Raw genomic sequence first — 24,403 nt, 5'->3', positions numbered from 1 at the left:
GCACAGTTCAGGCCAGCGACGCAAACATGTCAGTGGTCTGATTTCAAGAATTCAGGAATGAACCACTCCTAATAAGAAAGAAGTCAGCAGGAATGGCTCCTGAACTCTAATCATGAGAAAAACCCTTTATGGTCAGTTGATACGCCGATTTTTGTAAATGGTCAGATACCTAATATGTATTGGGAAATCCTAACTTTATCTTGACATCAGATGTTGCGGGAAAGAAGAACTGGGCTGTCAGATTTCAACATGCCTGATCCCTTAGTGCGCAGCAAGGCTGTGGAGACAGAGCTGGTTTGTGTGGAATCAGGAGTCGGTGGAAATGCACCGACTGCAGCTTAGAAAAAAAATATTATCCATTATTAGTACTGGGTAATTAATTAATGAACTGGAAGTTGTAAAGGACTTCAACCAACTCAGATTGATCATAACTCAAGATGCAGCGACGACATTGGAAGTCAATAGGAGAAAAGCTATGGCCAAATCAACAATGAAGTCACTGGACAAGGTCTTCAAATTGAGGAACATTTTACTGGCGACGAAGACACCGCTCATACATAGTCTGGTCTTCTCTGTGGTAATATTCGGATGCGAAACCTGGACGATAAAGAAACAAGACAGAAGAATCGACGCCTTTGAAATGTGGTGCTGGAGAAGGATGTTCTCAATACCATGGATGGCAAGAAGAACAAACAAATCAATTTTGGGATAAATCAAGCCAAACATGTAGACCAGAAAGTAATCAGCTCACCCTTTCTTGCCGTCCAAGATTGGTGGTATGAAGCACGGATAGTGTCCCTGCCAGACACAGCCCACAATGGAGAAAAAAAGGAAAATCCAGCTTCCACAATATAAAATCTTCTATCTTTATTTAATCCTTTAAAAATCGAGACATGGGTACAAACCACTGAGGGAGGTGTGAGGGGAAAGGAAAACACAGCACACTAGACGCGTTTCGAGCACATTACATGCTCTTGAACTCTTCACCTCCCTCAGTGGTTTGTACCCATGTCTCGATTTTTAAAGAATTAAATAAAGATAGAAGATTTTATATTGTGGAAGCTCGATTTACAAATCAAGCCAGACATGTCACTGAAAGCTAGGATCACCAAGAAACGACTTAACTACTTTGGACACATCATACGAAGAAAGCAATCACTGGAGAAGGACATCATGGTCGGAAGAATAGAAGGAACCAGGCGAAGAGGAAGACCAGCAACCCGATGGCTCGATACTATCAACATAATGGCGGAGAAGACCCTGGTGGATCTATCTAGGCTTGCACAAGATCGATCTTCCTACAGATTGTTGATCACCATGGTTCGAGATCGAGCCAAAGACCGTTAAAAAATATATATTTATTAATTTAAATTCCAATTTAGACAAGTTTCAAATTTGTAATACATCAATCTAAGGACCCTATTTATGTAAAAAAAAAAAAAAACTGTGATGTTTCCAATACTAATTATTAGACATTTATGAAGGATTCTGAATGTGGAAACAAAGAGGAGTCGGAACTTTTTCTTACCGACTCCACCGTCCCGGTTCTCATGGGAGACAGCTGCCGCCAGTGGTGTCTGGTTTGTGCGGCATCAATCAAGAGACAAGGTCCCTTACCAAGATAATCCTGTCTAAAGTCTCCCAATGGTAATATTTCCTACGCGATATAAGGTCAGCCCTGTCACACGGACACTGTGTGATCTGCCGTCCACATATTAGACGTATGAACACCATTAGGATGACTGGCACGAGTCATTTCTATGACTGTATCTTACGGCCGAACTGGAAAAGTTCATAACATTTTGGCAACAGCTAAAAAGAGCCTTTCTATGAAAAATCAGACATTAAAATAAATGTCTGTTCTTACCCATGAAGTAAAGCCATGCATAATATATGTAGATTATAAAAGCTGTCACAAGTGTACTGTTATATATCCAATTTATTATTAGGAAAATCTAGCCGAAAGAACTACAGCAACTATTAGGACAGCCTCATTAGAATTGCCCTAGTTGAGCACGTGTACGTCTTATGGGACCTTCTTCTGCTAAATATGATCAGACGATTGCTGGTGGTTATAGCAGTTGAATCTGTGGGGATCACGTGATCACCGGTGGGAAGGTGCTGACCTGATATGACAGCTCCGCTTTGTGATGGAAATACGCAGATGAACGTTGGCCAAAAGGTCCCCCTGCAATACTGTTCATATCCATATCGCCCATTATCGTTGTACGGTCTGGCTGTCCAAATTCAGTTACACCGGGCATTGTACTAACAATCTTTCTAGCGAAATTCTTTCAACTAAAAGTGCTTTCATGGACGACCGATCTTTCGGAGATCTTTCGTCCGACTTTTGGGCCAAAACGAAAAATCAAAGGCAGCTGACTTCATGCCAGACGATGAAGGCATTTGGTTGATTAAAATGATTGTTCACTCCTAAATTTTAACTTGACAAATGATCATTTTGGTTGAAATCACTCTATTTCAACAACTTTAAAGGGAGACTCTCAAATCCCCCAAACCTCCAATACTGCCACCAACGCACTTAAGAGATGTATCCCACAAATGTCCTTGGCGTCACAAGTTTCAGAGACTAGGAGGACCTGACATGTCCCCTTAAATCTAATGTAAAGATACTGATTACGGCACACCATTTAATGTATGTGTCTGGGAAATAAGGATCTAGCTGTTGATTTGCCTATTTTTTTGTTCTCATGGAAGATACGCAGCCACCAGTGGGGTCTGTCTTCCCCTTTCTCTATTGGTAACACATACACATTAGGCCAACAGTTGACTAAAGAGTACAGCCATCTTATGACTAGGCGTGGGTCACTCATATGTTAGCGTTGACTGCCTCCACATGTATGGTCAACCATATTGCTAATAAAGGGTTGGTAGCCACCCTCAATTTTAGATACAGCCAGTACAGAAAAGATGGACCACCTTTGGTGAAGTATTGAGAGTCAGACAAGATGAAGGAGCCAACAGGGGGGCATTGTCTCCACTTTTCTGGAGTGTCCTAGGCGCTGTAATACGTGACCGGCAGGAGTCTACGAGGTTGGACTGAATTCCATGTATAGCCCCAGGTTTAGAAGCATCCAAAAATACCCTATACGGTGAGACAATGCAGGGATCTTCTGGAGAATAATATCTCCATATTATAGCACTGGAGCCACGAGGACTTTGTGTTCCTCTGAACAGCCTCGGTGCACACAGCCCTGCCATATGGAAAATATCGACAAGGTGATTTGTGCCGTCATCAGGAGCTCAGATGAAATGACTGCCATTGTGTCTGAGGCTGGCAGGATTACTGATGTTTGATTAAAGTAAAACAAACAGACTCCGCCGGTGCCGGCAGCTGGAGGTGCCCGTCTGGGAGGCAGCTGGCACAGGCCAAGTACAGGCACAAGCCCAAGGATAGTGTAAACCTGCCTGTGTATGAGTATACATTTATACATAGGACTTATACAGCTTTACATCTGTATGTTCTTCAGGGACCCGACCAGGGCTGTGGAGTCGGTAAGCCAAACCTAAGACTCCAACTCCGACTCCTCAATTTCCATGACACCGACTCCAACTCCGACTCCGTCATACATGGCTCATGTTTAAGTGATAAATTTACTGTAGCACAGATTCATCTCAGCTAAAAGTCTAGACCAGTGTTCCCCAAACCCCATCCTCACGGCCCCCCACAGGCCATGTTTTCAGGATCTCCTTAGTATTGCACAGGTGAGAGAATTCCTGATGCCTTGATGATACTTCAATCACCTGTGCAATACTAAGGAGATCCTGAAAACATGACCTGTGGGGGGCCGTGAGGATGGGGTTTGGGGAACACTGGTCTAGACCCTTAGATCAGGAATAGGACAGACATTTATAGGACATTTCATAACTTTCCCAAGTTCTTATGAAAAAATATTCCCCACAAACTGCATTGAACTACTGTACCCAATTTATTATATATTTTAGGAGTTGGTCCATTTTATACCGACTCCCACTCCACCAAAATGGGCTCCGACTCTGACTCCACGACTCCGAATCCACAGTCCTGGAGCCGACATCGATAAAGTAATGTTTCACAGAAATAATAATTAAAGGGGTACTCCAGTGAAGGTAAGTTATCGCCCCCATCCAAAGGGCCGCCCCACAGAGACTGAATGGAGTGACGGATGAGCACACGCACGGCTGCTCCAACCTAAGAGCCTGTGCACTCGTAAAAAAAAGTATCAAAAACACAATTATTTTACGCAGCGTTTTTCCTGCCAGGAGATGCAGAAATGGTGCAGAAATTTCTGCACCAAATACTTCTGGTGTGCACAAATGCTAACAGGGATTACAGTCCGCCGTTTTACTGACCGATGCAGGCCCCAGCGGTCGGATACCTACCAATCTATACATTATAACCTATGTATAGGATAGGGAGTCCGACCGCTGAGACCAGCACCTGTTCAATCGGCAGGGGGGCACTGTTAGGCTATGGTCACACACGTAGTGTTTTGCTGCGTATTTCAGCGTTTTTTCACCCATAGGAAGTAATGGGTGGTGAAAAAAAGGCTGAAAAAAACGTGGCAAAAAAATGCACCTGCGTTTTTTGCTACGTTTTTGCAGCGTTTTTGATGGAAAATAGAATCGGATTTTTTTTTTTTCACAGAACTTTATATACATGCCTAAATAGAGACAGGACACAACAAAAGAAAACCTGTATTTTTGACGCAGTTGTTTTCCTGCCAGAGAAAAGTTTTCAGCAGATTTAGCTGCAGAAAAAAATACAACGTGTGAACAAAGTCTTAGAATGCAGCATGGGGATAAAAGTGCCCCGTTCTGCCGATCGGTACGGGTTCCACCCATCTATAACCTATTGCCTATCCTTTGGATTAGGAGAAAAAGTAAAAGTTCGGCACTTCCATCCCTCAATGTATAAAATTTCAGACTTTATTCAGAAATCATTAAAAACATGGAATCCAGTAGTACACTAAACCCTGACGCGCTTCTGGAGTACAATCGCCCTTAGTCATAGGATATAGCAAGGAATTATGGGTGAGCTATTTAAAGGGGTTTTCTCAGGAACAAAAGTATATTTTAATCAATAGATCTTGGAATAATAATAGTTTCCACAATTGGATGTGTTAAAATAAAATGTTCCTGTGCTGAGATAATCTTATAAATGTGCCCCTGCTGTGTACTGTGTAATGGCTGTGTCTGACAGTGCAGGGACATAGTCTGATCATACCACAGCTCCTGGACTGCACAGTGTGAGGAGCTCTAATCCTTTCCTGGACTACCCCTTTAATATTTTCGGGTGCCATATTAATAAGTAATCATCTCATTTGTTTTTGGGACAGATGAGCAAAAATTTGTCTGATAGGGGAATTCTTCGTCGGGTCAAACTCCACTATGGATTTCCTTTTGTGTTGTTTTACAGGCAGAATACAGACTGCCATAAACAGCAGACTCTGCTGACAATTTCATTCAAGAATTAAAGGGAAATTAAATTTCTCCACCATGAACACTACTTATATGAAAATGTAGGTTATTTTATGTTTAATCAGCCTCTAAAAACAGCAAAAATGTCGTATTACAAGGCGCCAATTCAAAAGACTGTCAGAGCAGGCATAGCGGTACCGGTTAGCTATATGATGTCCATATGTCCTAAAAGAACACATGAATGCGGCATAAGAGGTGGTCTAAGCATCTAGACCCCAACTCATTCCATCCCTTAAGAGGACCCATCACTTGCCATAAATATGTCATTTTTACCTGGTGTAAATCCCGCTGTTCTCCTGAACCTGGTGCTGTTTTTCCTTTGCTCCAGCCCCTCTCCACTCCTGAGATATAAATATATTCCCTGTACATAAACCTAATCTTTTTAGCCAAGTGAGTGCTACACTTAAGAAGACTCCCACGGAGAGAAGTTGAGGACTATGCCCACTTGGCTAAAAAGACCGGAATGGCCCATATTTAAAAATTAAAAAGGCCCATGGGCTAATTAAAGGGTTATTCCGATCTTCATAAATGGGTATTGTTGGATATAAGTAATTTTCGTTCTCAAGTCCTCAGACAGTTCTCTTCTCCTCTCTCTGTTCTCCATGCTTAGTGTGGCACACGCAGATGCACAATGCAAAGATTTTGTCAACTTCTCCCCTTTTTATCTGGTTTCAGGTGTGATTTTCATATTGCTCACACCTGTTACTTGCCACAGGTGAGTTTGAACGAGCATCACATGCTTGAAACAAAGTTGTTTACCCAAATTTTGGAATGGTGACAACAATTTTGTGAAATTATGTTAAATTTGCCTTTTTTGCTCTGTTCTTTTGGTGTTGTTCCAATACACACAAAGGAAATAAAAGTGTATCACAAAACATGTGTAATTGCAATAATTTTCTAGGAGAAATACTTCATTTACTGGAACAATTTCTAGGATGCCAACACTTTCGGCCATGACTGTATGAAGTGGGCAACCACTTTTAAAGTGCTTATTCTGTACTCACATCTGCAACAGAAGTGAGTTGTGCCAATGACATTATTACCCCATGGACCTGCGGAGATACACACATGATCAAGACATTGTGCACTGAAAAGCAGTGCTCCTGATTGATTGACAGCTCGGACCAGCAGCATCGCTGCGCCGCTGGCCTGGACATGGCACTCTCCGATGCTGCTATATGAGGCAGCTTTACCTCTGCAGCAATGGAGGAGCGCAGCTGCAGTGAAGCACAATGTTCTCCAGCGATCCTTCCAGCTCTATAGAAAATAAAGCTTGTAAGCATAGTGCATGTTCGGCCGCTGCTGATAGAACTGCAGCAGTGGTCGGTAACCTAGGCAACAAGCAGTAAACAATAAAAGTAAAAATCTTGAGAATGGATGGGGTTTTTAATAAAAAGTAAATTGTAAAGTTGTTTGTTTTTATCAGCACTTTGGAATTTTACCCAATTACCATAATAAGAAAACCCTTTAAGGTGTCATTTGCATCATACGGTGCGGGAGGTTTTTGCGTGCTTCTTATAAGGTGTGCAGCACCACAATTTAGGAAGGATGTAACTTTGTCTTTTCAGGTGACAGATAGTGGTTAGGAGTCAATCATAGGGGTACATCCTGCTGACTGTTTCCCTTTACATCTCAGAGTTGGGGACACAGAGATGAGTCTGGCGGCGATGTAGTCAGCAGGACAGTCATCACTGTACAGCAGTCACATGGTCCTGTGGAGCATGCTAGGAGCCCTGTATATACTGTACTCTGCATACCCTGTATATACTGTATACACCCTGTATATTCTCTGTATACCCTGTATAAACTCGGTATAACTTGTATATACCTTTATACCCTGTATATACTCTGTGCACCCTGTATATACTGTATGTACTCTGTATATACTCTGTATATAGTGCACAGTATATACAGTGTATATGCTGTATGTACCCATATATACCCTATATACACTGTATGTACCCTGTATATACTTTGTATACCCTGTATATACCCCATATATACTCTGTATACACTCTATATACCCTTGATAAACTCAGTATACCCTGAATATACTCTGTACACCCTCTGCATATAATCTGTATACCCTGTATAGACTCTGTATACCCTGTATAGACTCTGTATACCCTGCCCACCCTGTATATAGCCTCTGTACACTCGGTATATACTGTATACACCTCCCTGGCTGTTTCCACCTCCTGTAACTTCCTGTATTGCATGCACAGATTACACAGCAGTCATTGAGGTGGCTGTGATCTCTGCCAAGTCACCTGCTCCATCTACTTCACCTTCACGCTCCTAATCACACCACAACTCTCAATGCAGGATGATGAGAGTCGCAGTCACAAGTTCCTATTCATTGCCACTCACCACTATTGTCCTGGACCTTGGGTGCCAGCTGCCTGACCAGGAGCTGGATCTTCTCCCATTGGCACTCAGCCCTGCAGCGCTCAATCTCCGCCTCCAGCTTCAGGTGAGACTGGGACAGCCGAGAAGCCATGATGTGTCATCCCAGGATCCGGCACCGAGCGATCACTGCAGGCAGCGCTGCCGCGCCGGACACATACCGGCTGCCTGCGACTGCGGCCCCGCCCACTCCGCGCCACGGCGCCCGCTGATTGGCTGCGGATACAGGGAGACTAGCGCTTATTGGCTAGTGATTATTTCCTTGACCAGACACCTTGAACAAATAGAGAAGCTGAGCTGTCACCGAGCAGAGAATCACAGATCATCACAGACAGACATGTGCAGGAATGGAAGGGACGTACAGGTACAAGTGTGCTGGAGACAGAGCTCATCACAGACAGACATGTGCAGGAGTGGCAGGGGCGTACAGGTACAAGTGTGCTGGAGACAGAGCTCATCACAGACAGACATGTGCAGGAGTGGCAGGGGCGTACAGGTACAAGTGTGCTGGAGACAGAGCTCATCACAGACAGACATGTGCAGGAGTGGCAGGGGCGTACAGGTACAAGTGTGCTGGAGACAGAGGTCATCACAGACAGACATGTGCAGGAGTGGCAGGGGCGTACAGGTACAAGTGTGCTGGAGACAGAGCTCATCACAGACAGACATGTGCAGGAGTGGCAGGGGCGTACAGGTACAAGTGTGCTGGAGACAGGTCATCACAGACAGACATGTGCAGGAATGGCAGGGGCTTACAGGTACAAGTGTGCTGGAGACAGAGCTCATCACAGAGAGACATGTGCAGGAATGGCAGGGGCGTACAGGTACAAGTGTGCTGGAGACAGGTCATCACAGACAGACATGTGCAGGAATGGCAGGGGCTTACAGGTACAAGTGTGCTGGAGACAGAGCTCATCACAGAGAGACATGTGCAGGAATGGCAGGGGCGTACAGGTACAAGTGTGCTGGAGACAGGTCATCACAGACAGACATGTGCAGGAATGGCAGGGGCTTACAGGTACAAGTGTGCTGGAGACAGAGCTCATCACAGAGAGACACGTGCAGGAATGGCAGGGGCGTACAGGTACAAGTGTGCTGGAGACAGGTCATCACAGACAGACATGTGCAGGAATGGCAGGGGCTTACAGGTACAAGTGTGCTGGAGACAGCTCATCACAGACAGACATGGTAGGGGCATACAGGTACAAGTGTGCTGGAGACAGCTCATCACAGACAGACATGTGCAGGAATGGCAGGGGCATACAGGTACAAGTGTGCTGGAGACAGAGGTCATCACGGACAGACGTGCAGAAATGGCAGGGGCATACAGGTACAAGTGTGCTGGAGACAGAGCTCATCACAGAGAGACATGTGCAGGAATGGCAGGGGCGTACAGGTACAAGTGTGCTGGAGACAGGTCATCACAGACAGACATGTGCAGGAATGGCAGGGGTGTACAAGTACAAGTGTGCTGGAGACAGGTCATCACAGACAGACATGTGCAGGAATGGCAGGAGCATACAGGTACAAGTGTGCTGGAGACAGATCATCACAGACAGACATGGCAGAGGCGTACAGGTACAAGTGTGCTGGAGACAGCTCATCACAGACAGACATGTGCAGGAATGGCAGGGGCTTACAGGTGCAAGTGTGCTGGAGACAGAGCTCATCACAGACAGACGTGCAGGAATGGCAGGGGCGTACAGGTACAAGTGTGCTGGAGACAGGTCATCACAGACAGACATGGTAGGGGCGTACAGGTACAAGTGTGCTGGAGACAGCTCATCACAGACAGACATGTGCAGGAATGGCAGGGGCGTACAGGTACAAGTGTGCTGGAGACAGAGGTCATCACAGACAGACATGTGCAGGAATGGAAGGGACGTACAGGTACAAGTGTGCTGGAGACAGAGCTCATCACAGACAGACATGTGCAGGAATGGCAGGGGCTTACAGGTGCAAGTGTGCTGGAGACAGAGCTCATCACAGACAGACATGTGCAGGAATGGCAGGGGCGTACAGGTACAAGTGTGCTGGAGACAGAGGTCATCACAGACAGACATGTGCAGGAATGGAAGGGACGTACAGGTACAAGTGTGCTGGAGACAGAGCTCATCACAGACAGACATGTGCAGGAGTGGCAGGGGCGTACAGGTACAAGTGTGCTGGAGACAGAGCTCATCACAGACAGACATGTGCAGGAGTGGCAGGGGCGTACAGGTACAAGTGTGCTGGAGACAGAGGTCATCACGGACAGACGTGCAGAAATGGCAGGGGCATACAGGTACAAGTGTGCTGGAGACAGAGCTCATCACAGAGAGACATGTGCAGGAATGGCAGGGGCGTACAGGTACAAGTGTGCTGGAGACAGGTCATCACAGACAGACATGTGCAGGAATGGCAGGGGCATACAGGTACAAGTGTGCTGGAGACAGCTCATCACAGACAGACATGTGCAGGAATGGCAGGGGCGTACAGGTACAAGTGTGCTGGAGACAGAGGTCATCACAGGCAGACGTGTGCAGGAATGGCAGGGGCGTACAGGTACAAGTGTGCTGGAGACAGAGCTCATCACAGAGAGACATGTGCAGGAATGGCAGGGGCATACAGGTACAAGTGTGCTGGAGACAGCTCATCACAGACAGACATGGCAGAGGCGTACAGGTACAAGTGTGCTGGAGACAGCTCATCACAGACAGACATGTGCAGGAATGGCAGGGGTGTGCAAGTACAAGTGTGCTGGAGACAGAGCTCATCACAGACAGACATGTGCAGGAATGGCAGGGGCTTACAGGTACAAGTGTGCTGGAGACAGAGCTCATCACAGACAAACATGTGCAGGAATGGCAGGGGCGTACAGGTACAAGTGTGCTGGAGAAAGGTCATCACAGACAGACATGGTAGGGGCGTACAGGTGCAAGTGTGCTGGAGACAGCTCATCACAGACAGACATGTGCAGAAATGGCAGGGGCGTACAGGTACAAGTGTGCTGGAGACAGGTCATCACAGACAGACATGTGCAGGAATGGCAGGGGCATACAGGTACAAGTGTGCTGGAGACAGCTCAGCACAGACAGACATGGCAGGGGCGTATAGGTAAAAGTGTGCTGGAGACAGCTCATCACAGACAGACATGTGCAGGAATGGCAGGGGCGTACAGGTACAAGTGTGCTGGAGACAGAGGTCATCACAGACAGACATGTGCAGGAATGGCAGGGGCATACAGGTACAAGTGTGCTGGAGACAGCTCATCACAGACAGACATGGCAGAGGCGTTTAGGTACAAGTGTGCTGGAGACAGCTCATCACAGACAGACCTGTGCAGAAATGGCAGGGGTGTAGAGGTACAAGTGTGCTGGAGACAGCTCAGCACAGACAGACATGGCAGGGGCGTACAGGTAAAAGTGTGCTGGAGACAGCTCATCACAGACAGACATGTGCAGGAATGGCAGGGGTGTACAAGTACAAGTGTGCTGGAGACAGAGGTCATCACAGACAGACATGTGCAGGAATGGCAGGGGCGTACAGGTACAAGTGTGCTGGAGACAGATCATCACAGACAGACATGGCAGGGGCGTACAGGTACAAGTGTGCTGGAGACAGCTCATCACAGACAGACATGTGCAGGAATGGCAGGGGCTTACAGGTACCAGTGTGCTGGAGACAGCTCATCGCAGAGAGACATGCAGGAATGGCAGGGGCGTACAGGTACAAGTGTGCTGGAGACAGGTCATCACAGACAGACATGGCAGGGGCGTACAGGTACAAGTGTGCTGGAGACAGCTCATGACAGACAGACATGTGCAGGAATGGCAGGGGCGTACAGGTACCAGTGTGCTGGAGACAGCTCATCACAGAGAGACATGCAGGAATGGCAGGGGCGTACAGGTACAAGTGTGCTGGAGACAGCTCATCACAGACAGACATGTGCAGGAATGGCAGGGGCGTACAGGTAAAAGTGTGCTGGAGACAGCTCATCACAGACAGACGTGCAGGAATGGCAGGGGCGTACAGGTACAAGTGTGCTGGAGACAGAGCTCATCACAGACAGACATGTGCAGGAATGGCAGGGCATACAGGTACAAGTGTGCTGGAGACAGCTCATCACAGACAGACGTGCAGGAATGGCAGGGGCGTACAGGTACAAGTGTGCTGGAGACAGAGCTCATCACAGGCAGACGTGCAGGAATGGCAGGGGCGTACAGGTACAAGTGTGCTGGAGACAGGTCATCACAGACAGACATGTGCAGAAATGGCAGGGGCGCACAGGTACTAGTGTGCTGGAGGCAGACGGAAATATGAGATCGATGATAGAAATTAGATAGTGGCTATCTAAGCAAAAGCCAGCACTTACTTTTTGTGTAAAAAGTGCTTTATTAATCAATAGATTAAAAACAGCGATGGTCAGAAAAACTAATAACAACTGAAGTAACATGTACAAACTCCAGAGAGATTATAGTCATGATAGCTAGATATGAGATTGATAACTACATCCAGGTGCATCTCACTAAATTAGAATGTCATCAAAAAGTTAATTTATTTCATTTTTCAATACAAAAAGTGAAACTCGTATATAATATATAGAGTCATTACACACAGAGAGATCTATTTCAAGTATTTCTATTAATGTTGATGAATATGGCTTACAGCCAATGAAAACACAAACGTCATTATCTCAGTAAGTTAGAATAATTAACAAAAACACCTGCAAAGGCTTCTTAAGCATTTAAATAGGTCCCTTAGTCTGTTTCAGTAGGCTCCACAATCATGGGGAAGACTGCTGACTTGACAGATATCCAGAAGGCAGTCATTGACACACTCCACAAGGTCCCAGAGTCTGGAGGAAGAGTGGAGGGGCCACAATCCAAGCTGCTTGAGGTCTAGTGTGAAGTTTCCACGATCAGTGATGGTTTGGGGAGCCATGTCATCTGCTGGTGGAGCTCCACTGTGTTTTATCAAGACCAAAGTCAGCGCAGCCGTCTACCAGGAGATTTTAGAGCACTTCATGCTTCCCTCTGCCGACAAGCTTTTTGGAGATGGAAATGTCATTCTCCAGCAGGACTTGGCCCCTGTCCACACTGCCAAAAGTACCAATACCTGGTTTACAAACAACAGCATCACTGTGCTTGATTGGCAGCAAACTCACCTGACCTTAACCCCATAGAGGATCTATTATAGAGAATCTATGGGGTATTGTCAAGAGCAGGGGCAGACACTGACTGCTTGGGGCCCCTGTGCAAGAACTGTATCTGGGCTCCCCACCTTTTATGGCGACAAAGCTACAGATCCATATATAGCCACACACATATATACCTCTTCCATAGCCTCCTTTCTTATGAATATTGCCGTCCCTTATTACACAGTGCCCTCTCTTGTTATGTACAGCACCGTCCCTTACATATTGGATTATTTATTTATTTTACCTGTCTTTATTACATAGCGTCCTCTCTTATTAGATATATAATGCAATGACAGCTGATGGAGCATGGGAAAGCTTCTTTTCTGACGGAGGAGCTGATGGGCTGGTCTTCTGGTCACCGGCTGCTCCATCAGCAATCATTTTATATCTAACAAGAGAGGACTATGTAATAAAGAGAGGGCGCTGTGACTGACAAAAATAACAAGAATACGCTATGTAAGGGACAGCACTGTACATAACAGCAGATGAAGCTATATAATAGGAGACGGCACCATATATAACTAGAGAGGATGATACGTAATAAGGGAGGGTTTTATACATAATAAAAGAGGAAACTATATAACTAAGGATGGCGCTATACATAATAAGTGAGTACACTATATACTAAGGGACTGTGCTATACATAATAAGGCTACATTCTTGTATCCGTGTGCAGTGTCGGTGTGCTGCCCTCTTTTACAGACGCATTGAGCATGTCCTATTCTAATCCTCAAAATCGGATCAGAACAGGACATTCTCTGACCCCCACAGAACTCATTCTCAGATCCGTGATTTTCATGGATGTGTGAATGGATCTATAAAACTCTACGAGTCCGTGGACCATCCGATAAGAAAATCTGGACATTTCACACAAATGTGAGCATGCAGCCTGAGGGATTTTACAGATAACATTATCACTCCAAGTATCACAGTGCAGATATAGAATAATATTTACATCCAGGCACTTACCGCTGACGTCTCATCTGATCAGAGTCAGTTTCTGCTGCTTCTTCTCCATCTGGTCAGACCTTCATGTCGACATCTCCCAGCCACGAATAGTCTTGTCACGATGATCAGTACAGCCCTAAAAATAACAAGGTCACATATATTGTATATATACATGTGTCTCCCCCACACTGCGCCCCTGACTACAGATATGTACCCCACCATTAATATACTATTAGCCACTTAGTAATCAAAATATAAAGTGATAAGCAGCACTATGCCCGCCATTAACTATAATCTCCACCGGTCAAATAATATAAATGATTCAGTCTCTGTGACTCTCCCCAATTAACTGTAAGGCTATGTGCACATGGAAAATATACAAGGCTTTACAGTACAAGCAAAGTGAAACCCCCATCATTGCTCTCTCCCAGCACCCCCATCATTGCTCTCTCCCAGCACCCCCATCATTGCTCTCTCCCAGCACCCCCATCATTGCTCTCCCCATCCCCACCATCCCCGTCATTGCTCTCTCCCAGCAACCCCGTCATTGCTCTCTCCCAGCAAACCCGTCATTGCTCTCTCCCAGCAACCCCGTCATTGCTCTTCCTAGCCCCATCATTTCTCTTCCTAGCCCCATCATTGCTCTTCCTAGCCCATCATTGCTCACCCCAGCCCCATCATTGCTCACCCCAGCCCCATCATTGCTCACCCCGGCCCAATCATTGCTCTCCCCATCATTGCTCACCCGAGCCCTGTCATTGCTCTCACCTGCCCCGTCATTGCTCTCACCTGCCCCGTCTTTGCTCTCCCCTACCCCGTCATTGCTCTCCCCAGCCCCAGCATTGCTTTCCCCAGCCCCATCATTGCTCTCCCCAGCCCCATCATTGCTCACCCCAGCCCCCGTCATACAGTACTGACCAAAAGTTTGGACACACCTTCCCATTTAAAGATTTTTCTGTATTTTCATGACTATGAAAATTGTACATTCACACTGAAGGCATCAAAACTATGAATTAACACATGTGGAATTATATACTTAACTTAAATATGTCTCATATTCTAGGTTCTTCAAAGTAGCCACCTTTTGCTTTGATGACTGCTTTGCACACTCTTGGCATTCTCTTAATGAGCTTCAAGAGGTAGTCACCGGAAATGGTCTTCCACCAATCTTGAAGGAGTTCCCAGAGATGCTTAGCACTTGTTAGACCTTTTGCCTTCACTCTGCTGTCCAGCTCACCCCAAACCATCTCGATTGGGTTCAGGTCTGGTGACTGTGGAGGCCAGGTCATCTGGCATAGCACCCCATCACTCTCCCTCTTGGTCAAATAGCCCTTACACAGCCTGGAGGTGTGTTTGGGGTCATTTTTTTAACAAAAAAGTGTGAAACAACTGAAAATATGTCTTATATTCTAGGTTCTTCAAAGTAGCCACCTTTTGCTTTGATGACTGCTTTGCACACTCTTGGCATTCTCTTGATGAGCTTCAAGAGGTAGTCACCGGAAATGGTTTTCACCTCACAGGTGTGCCCTGTCAGGTTTAATAAGTGGGATTTCTTGCCTTATAAATGGGGTTGGGACCATCAGTTGTCTTGTGCAGAAGTCAGGTGGATACACAGCTGATAGTCCTACTGAATAGACTGTTAGAATTTGTATTATGGCAAGAAAAAAGCAGCTAAGTAAAGAAAAACGAGTGGCCATCATTATTTTAAGAAATGAAGGTCAGTCAGTCCGAAAAATTGGGAAAACTTTGAAAGTGTCCCCAAGTTGCAAAAACCATCAAGCGCTACAAAGAAACTGGCTCACATGAGGATCGCCCCAGGAAAGGAAGACCAAGAGTCACCTCTGCTTCTGAGGATAAGTTTATCCGAGTCACCAGCCTCAGAAATCACAGGTGAACAGCAGCTTAGATTAGAGACCAGGTCAATGCCACACAGAGTTCTAGCAGCAGAAACATCTCTTCAACAACTGTTAAGAGGAGACTTTGTGCAGCAGGCCTTCATGGTAAAATAGCTGCTAGGATGTTAAATATTAATTACAGATATTCATTTTATTCGTAATTATTGTTAAATATTAATTATGGATATTCATTTTATTCTTAATTCTGAGTTCTATACAAGATTGCATCAGCTTCGTGCTAAGGGTGTCTAGATGACATGCGCTATTTGTGTGTGTATTTTTAGTTCACTACCATATACAAAATAACAGGTGCTATAAAAGCCCATGATAGAGAAAGGGGGGTTGCTTGCCATTCCACAGAATACAGGATGAGGATCCGTGTGTAAACCAGCACCTGACGTAGGCCCAGGAAACACGTTCTTTACCCGGACACACGTGCTGGATCCCAGGAAAAGATGGGTGAATCTCAACAATTAAGCTAATTATGGACAAACTAGATGGTGGCCCGATTCTAACGCATCGGGTATTCTAGAATAGGTATGCGGCCGACCGGGCGCAATCAGCAGAACGTTGTTTAAATTTGGCGCCAAAATCACTGATTGGTCGCTGCCGGCAACCGCGACTAATCAGCAAAACGGTGTTTAAATTTGGCGGCAATATCGGTGATTGGTCACGGGTGGCAGCCGCGACCAATCAACGAACTGTGTTAGTGAGGACCAGAGAGCTTGTTTAAATTTAGCGATAAAATCGACCAATCAGCAGAGCGTTGTTTAAATTTGCCGGCAATCTCGCTGAGTGGTCTCGGCCGGCCGGCGGCCGGGACCAATGAGCAGAGCGGTGTTTACATTTAGCGCCAAAATCGCTGATTGGTAGCGGTCGCCGACGGCCGCGACCAATCCGCAGAGTGTTGTTTAAGTTTGGCGCCAATCTCGCTGATTGGTCGTGGCTGGCGGCCACGACCAATCAGCACAGCGGTGTTTACATTTGGCGCCAATCTCGCTGATTGGTCGCGGTCGGCCGGCGGCAGCGACCAATCAGCAGAGCTGCGTTTAAATTTGCAGCCTATATCGCTGATTGGTCGCGGCCGGCCACCGCGACCAATCAGCAGAGCGGCGTTTAAATTTGCCGGCCATCTCGCTGATTGGTCGCGGTGGCCGGCCGCGACCAATCAGCAGAGCGGCGTTTAAATTTGCCGCCCATCTCGCTGATTGGTCGCGGTCGGCCGGCCACCAGGACCAATCAGCAGAGCTGCATTTAAATTTGCAGCCTATATCGCTGATTGGTCGCGGCCGGCCACCGCGACCAATCAGCAGAGCGGCGTTTAAATTTGCCGGCCATCTCGCTGATTGGTCGCGGTGGCCGGCCGCGACCAATCAGCAGAGCGGCGTTTAAATTTGCCGCCCATCTCGCTGATTGGTCGCGGTCGGCCGGCCACCAGGACCAATCAGCAGAGCGGCGTTTAAATTTGCCGCCCATCTCGCTGATTGGTCGCGGCCGGCCACCGCGACCAATCAGCAGAGCGGCGTTTAAATTTGCCGCCCATCTCGCTGATTGGTCGCGGTCGGCTGGCCACCGCGACCAATCAGCAGAGCGGCGTTTAAATTTGCCGCCAATCTCGCTGATTGGTCGCGGCCGGCCACCGCGACCAATCAGCAGAGCGGCGTTTAAATTTGCCGCCCATCTCGCTGATTGGTCGCGGCCGGCCACCGCTACCAATCAGCGTCGTATTAGTGTGGGCCCGGGAGCGGCGCTGCTTGTGCGGCTCCGTATTAGCGGGGAGCGGCGCTGCCTGTGCGGCTCCTTCTGCTGCGAGAAGCCGGGAGATGAGCTGCTACTCGCAGCAGAAGCATCCCGACCGGCGGCGCCGCTCCCCGGTCCTCCGTTCACACTTGCTGACGGGAGATCAGCGGGCCAAGCTGCTGATCTTCCGACGTTAGCCGCATGGAGGTCAGCGGCGCCGGTCGAGGTAGTTGTGCTGCTAGCGCCGCTCATCTCCCCGCTGCATCGCTGCTGGCCTCCGTCCCGCAGATGAGCCGCTAATGGCTGCCATCTTTTTTCAGAAATCCCGCGGCGCTGATTGGCCGCTGCCGGACCAATGAGCGACGCGGGATTTCCAGGACAGACAGACAGACAGACGGGATAAGACAATTTATATAGTAGATGGACAATCTCTCTGTAACTTTCTAATTATTGTATGTACCTCCTGCAATCTGATTCTTTTTAATGGACAATCCAAGAATAAATCGATACAGTTTTTTATAAGAAAATCTTGATATTGATACTTTGCGAAGTCCTCGATAGAGAAAAATAATACAGAAAGAAGTATTTATTTAACATAGGAAACCACTGCTAAGGACAGGCAACAAGCAGAAGAGACTTGTTTGGGCTAAAGAACACAAGGAATGGACATTACACCAGTGGAAATCTGTGCTTTGTTCTGATGAGTCCAAATTTGAGATCTTTGGTTCCAACCACCGTGTCTTTGTGCGACGCAGAAAAGGTGAACGGATGGACTCTACATGCCTGGTTCCCACCGTGAAGCATGGAGGAGGAGGTGTGATGGTGTGGGGGTGCTTTGCTGGTGACACTGTTGGGGATTTATTCAAAATTGAAGGCATACTGAACCAGCATGGCTACCACAGCATCTTGCAGCGGCATGCTATTCCATCCGGTTTGCGTTTAGTCGGACCATCATTTATTTTTCAACAGGACAATGACCCCAAACACACCTCCAGGCTGTGTAAGGGCTATTTGACCAAGAAGGAGAGTGATGGGGTGCTACGCCAGATGACCTGGCCTCCACAGTCACCAGACCTGAACCCAATTGAGATGGTTTGGGGTGAGCTGGACTGCAGAGTGAAGGCAAAAGGGCCAACAAGTGCTAAGCATCTCTGGGAACTCCTTCAAGATTGTTGGAAGACCATTTCCGGTGACTATGTCTTGAAGCTCATCAAGAGAATGCCAAGAGTGTGCAAAGCAGTCATCAAAGCAAAAGGTGGCTACTTTGAAGAACCTAGAATATAAGACATATTTTCAGTTGTTTCACACTTTTTTGTTAAGTATATAATTCCACATGTGTTAATTCATAGTTTTGATGCCTTCAGTGTGAATGTACAATTTTCATAGTCATGAAAATACAGAAAAATCTTTAAATGAGGTGTGTCCAAACTTTTGGTCTGTACTGTATGTACCCCCCATTAATATACTATTAGCCACTTAGTAATCAAAATATAAAGTGATAAGCAGCACTGTGCCCCCCCATTAACTATAATCTCCATCGGCCAATAATATAAATTATTCAGTCTCTGTGACTCTCCCCAATTAACTATAAGGCTATGTGCACATGGAAAATATACAAGGCTTTACAGTGCAAGCAAAGTGAAACCCCCATCATTGCTCTCTCCCAGCACTCCCATCATTGCTCTCTCCCAGCACCTCCATCATTGCTCTCTCTCAGCACCTCCATCATTGCTCTCTCCCAGCACCCCCATCATTGCTCTCCCCATCCCCATCATTCTCATCATTGCTCTCCCCATCCCCATCATCCTTGTCATTGCTCTCCCTATCCCCATCATTGCTTTCCCCATCCTCTTCATTGCTCTCCCCATCCCCACAATCCTCGTCATTGCTCTCCCCAGCCCCATCATTGCTCTCCCCAGCCCCATCATTGCTCACCCCAGCCCCACCATTGCTCTTCCCAGCCCCATCATTGCTCTCCCCATCATTACTCTCCCCAGCCCCGTCATTGCTCTCCCCAGCCCCATCATTGCTCTTCCCAGCCCCACCATCCTCGTCATTGCTCTCCTCATCCCCATCATTGCTCTCCCCAGCCCCATCATTGCTCTCCCAAGCCTCATCATTGCTCTCCCCTGCCCCATTATTGCTCTCCCCTGCCCCGTCATTGCTCTCCCCTGCCCCGTCATTGCTCTCCCCTGCCCCGTCATTGCTCTCCCCAGCCCCGTCATTGCTCTCCCCAGCCCCGTCATTGCTCTCCCCAGCCCCACCTTTGCTCTTCGCAGCCCCACCATTGCTCTCCCCAGCATTGCTCTCCTCAGCCACATCATTGCTCTCCGGAGCCCCATCATTGCTCTCTGCAGCCCCGTCATTGCTCTCTGCAGCCCCGTCATTGCTCTCTGCAGCCCCGTCATTGCTCTCCCCAGCCCCGTCATTGCTCACTCCAGCCCCGTCATTGCTCACTCCAGCCCCGTAATTGCTCTCCCCCACCTCCCCTCATTCTCCTGTTCCTCTCCCAGCGTTTCAATATAAAAAAAAAAAACACAACTTAACTCTCAGCCCGCTCCCTGCAGTATCCTCCTCGCCTCCAGTAACTTTAATCTTGAAACAGTCCCGCGCTGCATGATGACGTCATCAAGCAGCGCGGGCCTGGGTCAGGGAAGACGTGCCGGGCATGAAGCAGAGGTGAGGACAGATCCCTCCCGCTCCGCTGCCATTTTCCAGGATCGCTCCCTGCCCGCCGCAGATGATGAGGGCAATCTGGCCATTGGCCCCTTGGATGCGGTGGCTCCGAGAAGCAGGCCAGATTGCCCTCATCATTAGCCGCCCGACAAGGGCCCCCCTGCACCGTCAGGCCCCTGTGCAGTTGCACCGACTGCACCAGCGGAAGGTCTGCCCCTGGTCAAGAGGAAGATGAGAGACCCCAGACCCAACAATGCAGACGAGCTGAAGGAACCTGGGCTTGCATAACACCTCAGCAGTGCCACAGGCTGATCGCCTCCATGCCACGCCACATTGATGCAGTAATTGATGCAAAAGGAGCCCCGACCAAGTATTGAGTGCATTTACTGAACATACATTGCAGTAGGACAACAATTAGGATTTTAAAAACATTTTTCAAGCTGTTGTTATTAAGTATTCTAATTTACTGAGATAATGACTTTTGTGTTTTCATTGGCTGTAAGCCATAATCATCAACATTAACAGAAATAAACACTTGAAATAGATCACTCTGTGTGTAATGACTCTATATAATATGAGGTTCAATTTTTTCATTGAAGAACTGAAATAAATTAATTTTTTGATGATATTCTAATTTACTGAGATGCACCTGTATATGGAACAATAGATAATCAATATTAGTTGGATATGGGATAGATAGATAGATAGATAGATAGATAGATAGATAGATAGATAGATAGATAGATTGTCACCAGCCATAAGATCATAACCACGGACAGGTCACCTGTCAAAGGCTGGAATATATCAGGAAGTCATCAGTCAGTTCTTGAAGTTAGTGTGTTGGAAGCAGTAAAAATGGGCAAGGCATCAGTCAGACATCTGATTTTCACGAATGAGTGCTGTCCTTGTTTTTCACAGGTAGCACTTGTACCTGTGATAATCTATGGGGCCATTCACACGTTCAAGATTTTTCGTGGAGGCATGTCCGATTTTGATCCGAGGGTTGGATCAAAATCAGCAATGCAAGTCAATAGGTCTGTGAAATAATCAGACCGCACTCAGATGACATCAGAGTGCGGTCCGACTTTCACGGACTGTCAAAATGAAGGAGAAACTTTTTTTATTGCTCCATGTACGAGAAAGACAGATGACACTCGGACCACACTCTAATCAAACTTTGATGAACATCTGATCAGAATAATAGGTCCGTTTTTCTTGTATATGGAAAAATCGGATGTGTGAATGAGCCCCAAGTGTGAGAGATTCAGTGACTGACAAGGACCAAACTGTGACGTCTGGGTCAGAACATTTCCAAAACGTCTGGACCTGTACTTTTGGGGTGTCTCAGTTGTGCAGTGGATAGTGCCTATGACATATGGTGTAAGAAAGGACGGAGCGGGGAACAAGCTGCAGGGCTATGGAGGCCCTATACACGGCTGCATCATCTCATCCCACAGAAGAGCTGCTGTAGTGCAGACTGCAGAAAGTAGTCAGTGCTGTGTGTGATAGAACGTTGTCAGTGCTGTGTGTGTGTGATAGAACGTTGTCAGTGCTGTGTGTGATAGAACGTTGTCAGTGCTGTGTGTGTGTGTGATAGAACGTTGTCAGTGCTGTGTGTGTGTGATAGAACGTTGTCAGTGCTGTGTGTGATAGAACGTTGTCAGTGCTGTGTGTGATAGATAGAACGTTGTCAGTGCTGTGTGTGTGTGATAGAACGTTGTCAGTGCTGTGTGTGTGTGATAGATCGTTGTCAGTGCTGTGTGTGATAGAACGTTGTCAGTGCTGTGTGTGTGTGACAGAACGTTGTCAGTGCTGTGTGTGATAGAACGTTGTCAGTGTTGTGTGTGATAGAACGTTGTCAGTGCTGTGTGTGATAGAACGCTGTCAGTGCTGTGTGTGTGTGATAGAACATTGTCAGTGCTGTGTGTGATAGAACGTTGTCAGTGCTGTGTGTGTGTGATAGAACGTTGTCAGTGCTGTGTGTGTGTGATAGAACGTTGTCAGTGCTGTGTGTGATAGAACGTTGTCAGTGCTGTGTGTGTGTGATAGAACGTTGTCAGTGCTGTGTGTGTGTGATAGAACGTTGTCAGTGCTGTGTGTGGTAGAACGTTGTCAGTACGCTCGGTGCACATTTAACTATACAGCTATGAACACTATAATCAGCGCCTGAGGCCATGTGCCCACGATGCAGAAATGCTGCAGATTTTTTCCGCATCTCCCAGGCAGGAAAAACGCATGCAGATTGTACATGCGTTTTTCCCGCCAGGTAGAAGCGTTTGTCAAGCGTTTTTGCATGCGGGTTATCAAGCGCTTTTCCAAGCGATTTTAGCATCACTTGGAAAAGTGCTTGACAACTTGGTCACACTATATAAATCCATGCAACCGGCATGGATTTATATAGTGTGACCAAGTAATAGTTAAAAAAAAAGAATAAGAATGGTAAAAAATAAAGATTATACTTACCTTCCGATGGCCCCCGGTCTTTTCTCCTCTGCGTATGGTCTCTTGTACGGCTCGCGGTGGTGTGAAAGGACCTTTCATGACGTCATTTAGTCATGTGACAGGTCACACGACCGCCGATGTCCTTTTAGACCATCGCAAGCCGCCCAACACACCGGACACATCGCTGAGGAGACCGGGGGCCATCGGAAGGTAAGTATAATCTTTACTTTTTATTTTAAATTATTTTTTTAACAGGTTCTATGGTACCTCCGTCTGGAGGAGAGTCTCATCTTCTCCAGACTCGGGTACCATCCGCACATTGAATCGCTTAATATCCGCATGTGCACATGTAGTCATGCGGATATTATGCGTTTCAATGCAAGTCAATGGCGGCGATTACGCTGCCTTTCCGCAAAAATAATGGACATGCTGCATATTTTTCCGCAATGATAATCCGCAGCGGAAATTTCCGCAGCATGTGCACAGCACATACGGATTATCATCGGGGACCATGGGGCACATATTACCAAGCATAGTGGGCAAGCCGCCTGACACATGCATTCTTTTCACTGCAAACTGCAAGAAAGGCTCTGACAGGAGGCAGGTTGGATCCTGCTGCCATTGACTTCCATTGTAAAAACATTTCTACACGTCTGGATAATGTTTTTAGCTGCCTGCTACGTCAGACAATCCTTTTTTTAGAATGCTGAGTGACTACGCTATGGAAATGTAGCTGTCCAGTTGCACCAATGCAGTTTTATAGGCCTAAATTCAAGCTGGAAAACATTCCTGCCATAAATGCTGATGTGGATGTGCCCATTTACAAGGGGGTGGGGGGTTGATAGCGTCACAGCCAATAACTGAGGTCAGAGGCTCTGCCCAAGTAGATGGCACCAAACGCTCCAAACCGCTGACCTCACCGATTTGCTGCAACGCTGTTGATGTGACATTCAGTGCCTCTGGGGACAGTGGTAGAGATTCGGCACTGGACCCGAGGAGGGTGAATATAGACAGTTTGTTTTTATAACTTTTTAAAACTGCAGGTGGAGGACAGGGGTTTTCCGAAACGACAGATCAAGCTATAAATGTTATAAAATAACAAAAGAAGCATTACATACCTGATAAATACCCTGCCCTCCACCACCTGATGATCGCTATTTACTTCCCTGTAGCGACCACAAGCTGTCTAACTGCATGATCTGGCCTCAGGTGATTGGCTGCAGCAGTCAGGCAAGTAGATGACTCGTTATTGCAGGGAAGTGAACAGAGAGAAGCCGCGGTGATGGAGCCGCGGGGGATTTTACATATTTTAGCCTAATTGTTCCCCAGCTCACCAGCTATGGCCACCAAGAACAGCTTTGCCGCGGTCACATGACGGGCAACATCCTCTTTTAGCTGTCATTTTTTTCCCAATTAATGTAGAGCAGACCCAAAATGGTAAAACACTAAGGCCAGGGCCGGCTCCAGGTTTTCGTGGGCCCCGGGCGAAAGAGTCTCAGTGGGCCCCTTTAACACATACCACGATTCATGATACAGAGACACCGTACAGACCAAAAGTTTGGACACACCTTCTCATTTAAAGATTTTTCTGTATTTTCATGACTATGAAAATTGTACATTCACACTGAAGGCATCA

At 46.9% G+C, this 24,403-nt stretch overlaps 1 protein-coding gene across 4 annotated transcripts in view; it reads right to left on the bottom strand.

The window, feature by feature from the left end:
* Positions 1-8,099, bottom strand: part of TTC7A (tetratricopeptide repeat domain 7A) — a 486,038-nt gene extending 477,939 nt beyond the window's left edge. For 3 of the 4 annotated variants that reach the window (XM_073672075.1, XM_073672077.1, XM_073672079.1), the window contains exon 1: positions 7,852-8,099. In XM_073672075.1, coding sequence (XP_073528176.1) covers positions 7,852-7,981 — 130 coding nt within the window. In that variant the 5' untranslated portion in view covers positions 7,982-8,099. The remainder of the gene's footprint in view (positions 1-7,851) is intronic. The other variant, XM_073672078.1, reaches the window with a different exon arrangement.
* Between the last annotated feature and the right edge of the window lie 16,304 nt (positions 8,100-24,403).

This window comes from Phyllobates terribilis, unplaced genomic scaffold, assembly GCF_046119375.1.
Source record: "Phyllobates terribilis strain yellow unplaced genomic scaffold, ASM4611937v1 Scaffold_3__8_contigs__length_932513732, whole genome shotgun sequence".
Taxonomy (NCBI): Eukaryota; Metazoa; Chordata; class Amphibia; order Anura; family Dendrobatidae; genus Phyllobates; species Phyllobates terribilis.
Note: the sequence above shows the minus strand (reverse complement) of the source record. Positions and strands in the feature narration are given on the sequence as shown.